This window comes from Lacerta agilis, chromosome 3, assembly GCF_009819535.1.
Source record: "Lacerta agilis isolate rLacAgi1 chromosome 3, rLacAgi1.pri, whole genome shotgun sequence".
Taxonomy (NCBI): domain Eukaryota; kingdom Metazoa; phylum Chordata; class Lepidosauria; order Squamata; family Lacertidae; genus Lacerta; species Lacerta agilis.
The window spans coordinates 99583333-99593344 of NC_046314.1; the positions used below are offsets into that span (position 1 = coordinate 99583333).

The 10012-nt window shown below is 45.1% G+C and overlaps 1 protein-coding gene across 1 annotated transcript in view; it reads left to right on the top strand.

The window, feature by feature from the left end:
* Positions 1-9382, top strand: part of LOC117044657 (protein kinase C epsilon type-like) — a 136247-nt gene extending 126865 nt beyond the window's left edge. Inside the window, exons 2-3 of the mRNA XM_033145467.1 lie at positions 5785-5954; positions 9331-9382. Coding sequence (XP_033001358.1) covers positions 5785-5954; positions 9331-9382 — 222 coding nt within the window. The remainder of the gene's footprint in view (positions 1-5784; positions 5955-9330) is intronic.
* The last annotated feature ends 630 nt before the right edge of the window (positions 9383-10012 follow it).

Consider the following 10012-nt stretch of genomic DNA (forward strand, 5'->3'; position numbering starts at 1 on the left):
CTGCAAAGAGCCCCGAAGCCACAGCCTGGCACCCCTTTGCGCTACGGCAGCGGCTTCGGGGCTCTTTGCAGCCCGCCGAGGCCCCCAAGCCCCCGCCCGGCATACCCCGGGGGCGGGCCGTCGCCGCGCGTGCGTGCGTCATGACGTCATGACGCACGCACGCGCCACGATGCCCCGCCCCCCCAGGGGTGCCTCTTGGCTTCCCGCCCCGGGCAGCCAAGGGGCTAGGAACGCCCCTGATGATGACCTCCCATTCTCCGGGAAAGTGGCTATGATTTATATGCTTGTAATAAAGCATACTTGCTTTGAAACAACCCTGACGTTGTGGGAGTTTAATTGCTGGCACGAAAGGTACACACACCGTTGCGCAAGAAGAAGTAAGAAGTAAGAAGTTTGAACAAACTCTGCTAAAGCACTGGAGAAGCAGGAGAACGCAGAAGGAAGCGTTGCTGGACACCACTCCAAGTGCTAAACTGGTTTTAAGGCTTTTCCAGTTAAAACCAAAAGCCCCACATGGATCAAGTCATATTTGTTTGCAGGTTAAAATTCAGCGGGGCTTAGACCCGAGACATAGCAACACATTTGACAGTGCGTGTCTTTCCTGGGCAGAAAATCCCCTCCATTCCTTAGCATTGTCTCTCCCCCCCCCACCGCACCCCCACCCCTACTCCCACCACCACACACTTTCTTTATGAAACGCAATCCGATAATTATCTGCATTTTCCACTTTCTGAGCTGGCGAGGTCCAGATGCAAACCGCTTTGATCGAAAGCCACTCCGGCCACTCTTAAAAGGGGGGAATAAATAAATAGGAACATCTACCAAGATGTTAATATAGCATTAATACTCTAGCACATTCCCTAAAAGGGCAGTTCTTCTTCCTCTTCCCAGCAATGATGTAATCCTGGCAGGATCCGGAGAGTTCTCGCATTACCGGAACGTTATCGTAAATAATTAAAAAGTAAATGCCACTTGTCAGAACTAATGACCAAAGTGCAGTTTGCGGGGCATTGATGCTCAGATGTGTTTGTTTGTGTGTGTGTGTGTGAGAGGGGGGGGGTTCACTTCCTTTAATTACAGTCATACCTCGGGTTGCGCGTTTTCAGGATACGAATGTGCCGAACCCGGAAGTACTGGAATGGGTTACTTCCGGGTTTTGGCGCATGTGTAGAAGTGCTAAATCACGCTTTGCGCATGCGCAGAAGTGCTGGATTCCGTCACGCGCGTGCGCAGATGCAGCGACATGGGTTGCGAACGCACCTCCCGCATGGATCCCATTCGCAATCCGAGCGTCCACTGTCTTGGCGCACAGTAGTCATTATGATATTGTGGCAGCAGTAAATAAAATTTGCTCTCCCATATTCTATGATTTAAATATCCTAGATAGCCGGGTCAACTATGTTACTAAACTAATAATACCAGCCCAACATAGGGCATTTATGTTGGCCCGACTGAATGTCTTTCCCTCGGCATTTGTCAGGGGTAGATATCAGAATATTCCCAGAAACAAGAGATACTGCAGATGTTCCCTGAATGTCCCAGACACTGTAGAGCATATTCTCTTTTATTGTCCACTACACAGTACGCTGCGTGAACGCGTGTTGTCCCCCCTTTTGGACGGTTTGGAACCGCAGCAGGGTGGAAGTGTTGGATTCTGTCTCTCTGACATTGACCAAGGGGTGACTGCGGGGGTAGCCGAGTTTTTGGCAGCAGTGCTTCAAGGAGTACTTTAACAGGACGAAATTCTAGATTTTACTAATACACACATACGACCAGCCTATGAGTTTAATTGTTGTTTCTTTGTGTATATATATTTTAAAGTTCCTGTATGTGATTCTTTCTCTCGCGATTTTACATGTAAATGCCTAATAAAGGTTTGATAAGTAGTATGATAGTGGTTGAACGCGATGCTTATGTAAAGCATTTTAGTGTGTTCTGGATTCTCTTTTCCTTATCCTGGGTGGATTTAGAGGGACGTGGTTTGAACGATGCGTTCCCATCTCTGTCCTGCCATGCACATAGTTTGCAGAGTTAACACTTAGTATTGGTCACGGTCAACGTGGCTTAGCTTCTGCAAGGGCAGCGTGCTTTATTTGGTGCCGGCTGCAATGCTGCCTACGTTACTTCAGAGTAAGACCTATTAAGGTCAGTGGGGCCTGCTTCCAACTGAACATGCGTAGGATCATAGGAAAAGAGGATTAGACAGATTGATGGAGGAGACGGCTCTCAATAGCTGTTAGCCACGATGGCTGTGCTCTGACTCCAACTGCTTCTGAACACCAATTGCCGGAAACCATGAGAGGGGTGAGTGCTCTTGTGCTCGAATCCCTCTTGAGCGTTTCCCACAGGGATCTGGTCGGCCACTGTGAGAACAGGATGCCAGACTAGATGGGCCTGATGCAGCAGGTACTTCTTCTGTTCTTAGGAACAGAATTTCTCAGGTGGTTTAGCAGTCAATCCCAATGTAGTTATTTTTAAAAATGGAAATAGAGACCACCTGGCAACTCTCAGCACCCTTAACATACTGCAGCCCACAGGATTCTTTGCAGGAAGCCATGACGGTCATAAGTGAGATAGCAGTGCCTTAAATGGTGACTGGGAGCGGCCGCGGAGACCACATAACACCGGTCTTGAAAGACCTACCATATATACTTGAGTATAAGCCGACTCGAATATAGGCCGAAGAACCTAATTTTACCACAAAAAACTGGGAAAACTTACTCACTCGAATATAAGCCTAGGGTGGGAAATGCAGAAGCTACTGGTAAAGACGGAAGAGGAGGAAGGAGCAGCCTGAAAGGACTGCTTCCAGGCTGCTCATTCCTCCTCCTCCGCTGACACCAGCCTCTGTCAGGGACCCTCACTCGAGTATATGCCGAGGGGGGCTTTTTCAGCATAAAAAAATGTGCTGAAAAAGTCGGCTTATACACGCGTATTGGCTCCCAGTATGTTTCCGAGCACAATTCAAAGTGTTGGTGCTGACCTTTAAAGCCCTAAACAGCCTCGGCCCTGTATACCTGAAAGAGCGTCTCCACCCCCATCGTTCAGCCCTGACACTGAGGTCCAGCACCGGGGGCCTTCTGGCGGTTCCCTCACTGCGAGAAGCGAGGTTACAGGGAACCAGGCAGAGGGCCTTCTTGGTAGTGGCACCTGCCCTGTGGAACGCCATCCCATCAGATGCCAAAGAAATAAACAAATAAATTTGACGTTTGAAGGCAGCCCTGCTTAAGGGAAGTTTTGAATGACTGATGATTTAATGTATTTTTAATCTTTTGTTGGCAGCCGCCTAGAGTGGCGGCTAGAGTGGGGAAATCCAGCCAGATGGGTGGGGTATAAATCATCATCATCATCATCATCATGGAATGCAGTAGGTCAGGGATGAAGGAAACAGTGTCCTCCCAGATTTTGCAGAACTACATCTGATTTTATTGCCAGTCATGCTGGGGCTGATGGGAGTTTGAGTCCAGCAACATAGGGAGGTCCAAAGGCATCCATAACCCTGCAGTAAGTAATAGGTTTTGTCCCCTGTCCTGCTATTTTGCACCTGGTTCCAGTGGGTGGAACTTTGGGTTCTAGTTTCAAACAAGGAAACCAAACAAAAAACCAAAGCCGCTCACACAAGCCTGGGACTGCCCTGCTATAAAAGACAGCAATTACAGGAACCGAAAAGTTCTTTTCAGACCTTGGCCCTGCACCGCAGTCACTGTGCGCTGGTGCCAAATATTGCATTTTACTAAAAATGTATTGTGTTAACATCCTGAAATATAGCCACCGCATGTGTAAGAGATCAGCTCCTCCCCCATGTTCCCTCGCAATTTCGAAGGTCAACCGAGAGTAGCATTTGGAAATTGCCGCCTTTGTGCCAACTCGAGGCGGACAAGGACACTCAGGAGACGGCCTGTTCTTGGCTGCTCCACCTTGTGGAACGTCCGGAGACTCTCTGTAGCCTGAGCACCTCTCATCGTCACACGTGGCAAGGAGTGGCATAAACAGGCTCCTGCTTTTCACTCTCCTGGGATCACACTTCTTTTTTTCCAATTATATTCTTACTGAGTTTCAACAATTTTAACATGCACAATCCAGTACACATTTAATTCCCCCACCCTCTTACTTTGTTGACTTCCTACCCTTTTTTCCGTGGAGTTGTTGTTTCCCCCCCTTCTGCTGCACGCTGTCTTCCATTTGTTAAATTACTGTATAACCACAATCTACAGTGGTACCTTGGTTCTCAAACTTAATCCGTTCCGGAAGACCATTCCAAAACCAAAGCGTTCCAAAACCAAGGCGCACTTTCCCATAGAAAGTAATGCAAAATTGATTAATCTGTTCCAGACTTTTAAAAACAAACCCAAAAACAGCAATTTAACGTGAATTTTACTGTCTAACGACACCATTGATCCATAAAATGAAAGCAATAAACAATGTACTGCAGTCACCCAATCAATCAGTAGCTTAGCTGGGTTTAGCAGAGTCACAAAAAAGCCACAAAAACAGAAACGCAAAATAAATAGCAAAAACAGACAGACCTCAGTGTAACACTCAAATCGTCAGCGTAACACTCAAAATGGAAGTGAGGCATTCAAAACGGAAGTGTGGCACTCAAATCGTCAGCGGTACACTCAAATCGGAGCATGTTCGGTTTCCGAAAAAAGTTCGCAAACCGGAACACTTACTTCCAGGTTTGCAGTGTTTGGGTTCCAAGTTGTTTGAGTACCAAGGTGTTTAAGAACCAAGGCACCACTGTAATTACTTCTGTTGCTCATAGCTCAAATCCTGCTTGCGAGTTCATCATGCTATATAATATTTCTTTAAGTGGTCCGGAAAAGGCATCCATTCTTCCATAAAACACTCATCTTTAGATTCTCTCAATTTTGCTGTTAATTTTTGCCAGTTCTGCATAGTCCATTATCTTGCTCATCCGTTCTTCTTTTGTGGGAACTTCTTCCACTTCTGAGCAATAAAGAATCCTAGCTGCTGTTGTTACTGCTGGGATCACACTTCTGAGGGGAAACTTGCTTGCTCCTGAGTGAAAAGCTGCAGACATTCCAAATGCAGACAGAGGGTTTTTCATTATGCATATTATCCCAAAAACCTGACAGTGGATGCATGAATTGCTTGTACATCCACATTTTGCTGTTTCCAACACATGAAGACACTCTCAACAGTTTTCATCAATTCTTTTGGGAGCCAGTGTTGAAGCCGATGATGCTCTGAAGGCTGTAAACATCTGTTACATTTCAATTGCTTTAAGTGTCTTCCCCCGCTTAGTGCCCTCCAGATGTTTTAGACAACAACTTCCAGCATCCTTGATCATTGGCTATATTGGCTGGAGATTATGGGAGTTTGAGTCCAAACCATCTGGAAGGCATGAGATCGGGGAAGACTGTTTGAAGATAGTGTTCACTCTATAATTTATATCCCCGACCCCCACATGTGTTTACCTATCCCAAACATTTGGAATATGCAGAGTTGTGAATTCAAGAATCAGATAAAGTGTTGCCCTTACTTGTCGTCAGGTAATTAAGAAAGGGGACCCGGTGAGGTTGAAATCCAGAAGTGTAAACAAATGTTTATGAGGATCTTTCCTACTTAAACCTGACGGTGGGTTGAGATGGCACATCAGAATCGGATGGACTTTTTCAAGTCCTTAAAACCACTGGCTTCCATTGAGTATGCAGTACAAGGATTTGCAAGATGGCGTTTAGTAATAAACAAACAAACACACCCAAGGAAAAGAACACAGTGGAATTCTAATAATAATTATTTGCTTTTTTCCAACTGCAGATTGATTTGGAACCAGAAGGAAGAGTGTATGTCATCATAGATCTTTCAGGGTCATCAGGTGAAGGTAAGACTGTTGGGTTTTTATCATATTCTGCCGTTAATAGCAGATTTATAGTACATTATTGGACACATGATTCAGGACTCCTTCATCCAAAGATAAGAGTCTCTAGGTACAGTATATGTGCCACAGGGAGCTTGAGAAAACCAGGAGCTCCCTGTGATGCATACCTGTGTCAAACAAATATTCGCGGCAACCACATGCTCTTTTAAGTGGTGATGCTGTGGAAATTCAAAATCTAAGGTTGCAATTAGAAGGTGTGTAATTCTCAAACGTATTACGAGTTCCGGCTTTGAGATGATGAAGTTTAGGATTTTTTGTCATTAATCCAAACCAATTGATTAATTTATACTTTCTGTGCCTGCATGGTTGGCATGACACAGCCACACGTTGTCAGCTTGCGTGCATGCCCAGTTGTTTTTAATCTGTGGGTCTTTACTTTCCTGGAGGTAATTAAAATACCCTGATTCCAATGCACGTTACGTGTGGAATGATTTTATTGCGCTGAATCCTGTGATCAACCCGAATTTTTGTTGGTGATGGTTGGTGTGCCACTGCCTCCACCTGTTTCCACCTGCTTCATCTTGATCTACTGGCAGATGAAGCAAAGGAGATTTCCTTTTGCCAGTGAGCAAAGACTTTGTCATTCCAGCAGGCCACCAGCTGGCTCACGTGACAGGGTCTTCTGTGGGTTGGTTGGTGTTGTATATCGTCCTCCTTGTTGTGCTTTTCAGTGGTTTTACGCGTTGCCAGTGCTGCTTTAGGGTTACTTACTTAACTGGTTTTTTTAAAAACAAAAATATTTATACCGGTATGTAATGCATGTGTTTTAGTTATACCTGTTTTACTGGATGCCCTGAGCCCCTTTGGCTCCTGCACTGGGAGAATGGTGGGTTATCCATTAATTCATTAATTAAAGGGAGATCCAGGTATAAACTAAATCAAGAGTGTCACTCAAAGTCTCTGGAAAACAAGTGGACCTTCGCCATATGGCTAAAACGCATTAAGATTGGGGCCACTGATGCTCCCAAGGAGACAGCGTGTTCCACAATATGTGAACATGTAGGGATCTATGACACATCAAGGATAAACAAGCCGTGGTTTTCTTTCTGTTGCAATTGGAAATAACTTAATTTGCGCGGAGGTTAGGTATCTGCAACAGCAGGGCCATGTAGAGATCCAACCAGTTTGCCGTGACTGCATATTTGTTAAATATGTCACGACTGCATATTTAAATACATGTGTGATATTTTATCGGTTGCTGTATATGCTAGAAAAAGAAAGCCTAAGGATTGTGTTATACTGAAACTCACGATAAGAAAAGAAGAAATGTATTTTCATAGGTTATATACCGTATATATGAACTGTATATTTTGCACATACTGGGCTAGACCTTTACGTTAGGAAATAACCAATAAAATGTTCACAGTTATTATTATTCAGCCTGTTGCGCTTTGTGTATTGTGATAACTGCATTTGCGTAGCAAGGTATTGAATTTGTTTTGTATATGCTACCTTGGCATCTATTTGAAATGTAGGGTGGCCTAAAAATATAAAAAATGAAAATATCCATATTCTTCTGCATGTAGACAGCAAAAAGATAATAATAATAATAATAATAATAATAATAATAATAATAATAATAATAATAATAATAATAATAATAATAATTTATTTGTACTCCGCCCATCTGGCTGGGTCTCCCCAGCCTCTCTGGGCGGCTTCCATCAAATATTAAAGTACATTTAAAATATCACTGATTAAAAACTTCCCTAAACAGGGCTGCCTTCAGATGTCTCTTAAAAATAGGATAGCTGCTTATTTCCTTGACACCAGGTAGTTGTTTATTCCCTTGACCTCTGATGGGAAGGCGTTCCACAGGGCGGGTGCCACTACTGAAAAGGCCCTCTGCCTGGTTCCCTGTAGCTTTGCTTCTCACAGTGAGGGAACCGACAGAAGGCCCTCGGCGCTGGATCTCAGTGTCTGGGCTGAACAATGGGGGTGGAGACGCTCCTTCAGTTATACAGGACCAAGGCCGTTTAGGGCTTTAAAGGTCAACACCAACACTGTGAATTGTGCTCGGAAACGTACTGGGAGCCAATGTAGATCTCTCAGGACCGGTGTTATGTGGTCCCGGTGGCCACTCCCAGTCACCAGTCACCAGTCTAGTTGCCGTGTTCTGGATTAGTTGCAGTTTCCAGGTCACCTTCAAAGATTTCCAGTTGCTGCTCGTTTCTCTCCCCCCCCCCCCACACACACTTTTGTCCTGCTTGGTGCATTTTATATTCTGTTATTAAATGGCAATATGCAATGATGTGTGTTGAGGTGAAATAATGAGTTCTTTTACTAGAAGCTTCTATATACCGCTTTTTATCATATTGAGCACTAAGTGGTGTGTTGAACACGAAGCAGCTAACTTTGTGGATGCAAGGCAGCATGGTGTGTCCCAAACAGCTACGCCCTCTCCTTGTCTCTCAGCACCTGCCATCTGCGGCGGCTGTCTCACTCTGCCTAACGGTAGAGCCGGTCATGCAGTATTCATTTATTAATTAAAAGAATTTGAAAACAAAACAGAGCAGGGCTTATTAGATCTAGTAACACTCCTAGTCCTTGAGTGGGAAACTGAGCTGAGCTGGTAAACCTGGATTCCGAGGTTTGTTTAGCTAGCAATTATCTGTGTGGCCTTAGGAAAAAAAGCCCCCATCAACATCTGCTTCCAATCTGTAAAAAAGGCGAAAAAGAATAATGACAGAGCCTGGTTGTGAAGTGGAGGGTTTTAGAGAGAGAGAGAGAGAGGTATTTTGTATGCAGCTACTATATGGATGATTAATAATCTGCACTTGCCTTTGGAACACCTTATAAAGCCCTCTCCTGACATCTCTGGGTGCTTGCCGCATCCTCCATTGATCAAGATGGCAAATGGCGAAAGCTAAAACAGCTCTGAAGGTAGCTAGCTGATGCACAGACGTCCTCACTGTTTACTACCTTGGCATGCTGAAGCGGCAAATCTATCAAGAAAAGCAGGAACGAGAAAACAGGAGTGTAGGAAACAGTTCCAAGGGTTCCATTATCTGTTTTGGCAAGGCCTGTCCCTCCTTTTGCTGCCTCTGAGCCCTGGTGTTAGCCTCCTGGTCCTATTTCATCTCAACCGTCTCCTCCTCGTGGAAGCTGTTTTTTTCCTCCGTGTGCGTATGTGCGCCCTGCTGACATTGGCTGGGCCCAGAACAGCCTGCTTCATAATCTTCAACTCTGGTTATCACTGAGTCAGCAGTTTGGAGGAGAAAGCATTTCTCTTTTCTCCTCTCTTTGATGGAAAACGATAGTCTTTTAGCAGCACGGCATTCCTTCTTCTTTTGGCTCCTTTGGACGTTGGCGGCTGCCCAGGACCACATTGATTTTTCCATAGTAAGCAGCCTTTTTCTCTTTGGTAAGCATTATTTCTAGAAAAGAGTGCATCTACGGGCTCTTTCCCCCTCTTCTGCTCTTAGAGCAATGCCCTTTGTGTATGAAACATGCCCTGCTTGGTTCTCCTTGCAGTAGACACATTGAAATTAAATGATCGTAACTAAATCGGTCATAACTAAATTGGAAGAAATGGAGGCAGTGAGAGATTTTACCTTCTTGGGCTCCATGATCACTGCAGATGGTGACAGCAGTCACGAAATTAAAAGACGCCTGCTTCTTGGGAGGAAAGCAATGACAAACCTAGACAGCGTCTTAAAAAGCAGAGACATCACCTTGCCGACAAAGGTCCGTATAGTTAAAGCCGTGGTTTTCCCAGTGGTGATGTATGGAAGTGAGAGCTGGACCATAAAGAAGACTGATCGCCGAAGAATTGACGCTTTTGAATTATGGTGCTGGAGGAGACTCTTGAGAGTTCCATGGACTGCAAAAAGATCAAACTTATCCATCCTTAAAGAAATCAGCCCTGAGTGCTCCCTGGAAGGACAGATCCTGAAGTTGAGGCTCCAGTATTTTGGCCACCTCATGAGAAGAGAAGACTCCCTGGAAAAGTCCCTGGTGTTGGGAAAGATGGAGAGCACAAGGAGAAGGAGACGACAGAGGATGAGATGGTTGGACAGTGTTCTCGAAGCGACTAGCATGAGTTTGGCCAAACTGCGGGACGCAGTGAAAGATAGGCGTGCCTGGTGTGCTCTGGTCCACAGGGTG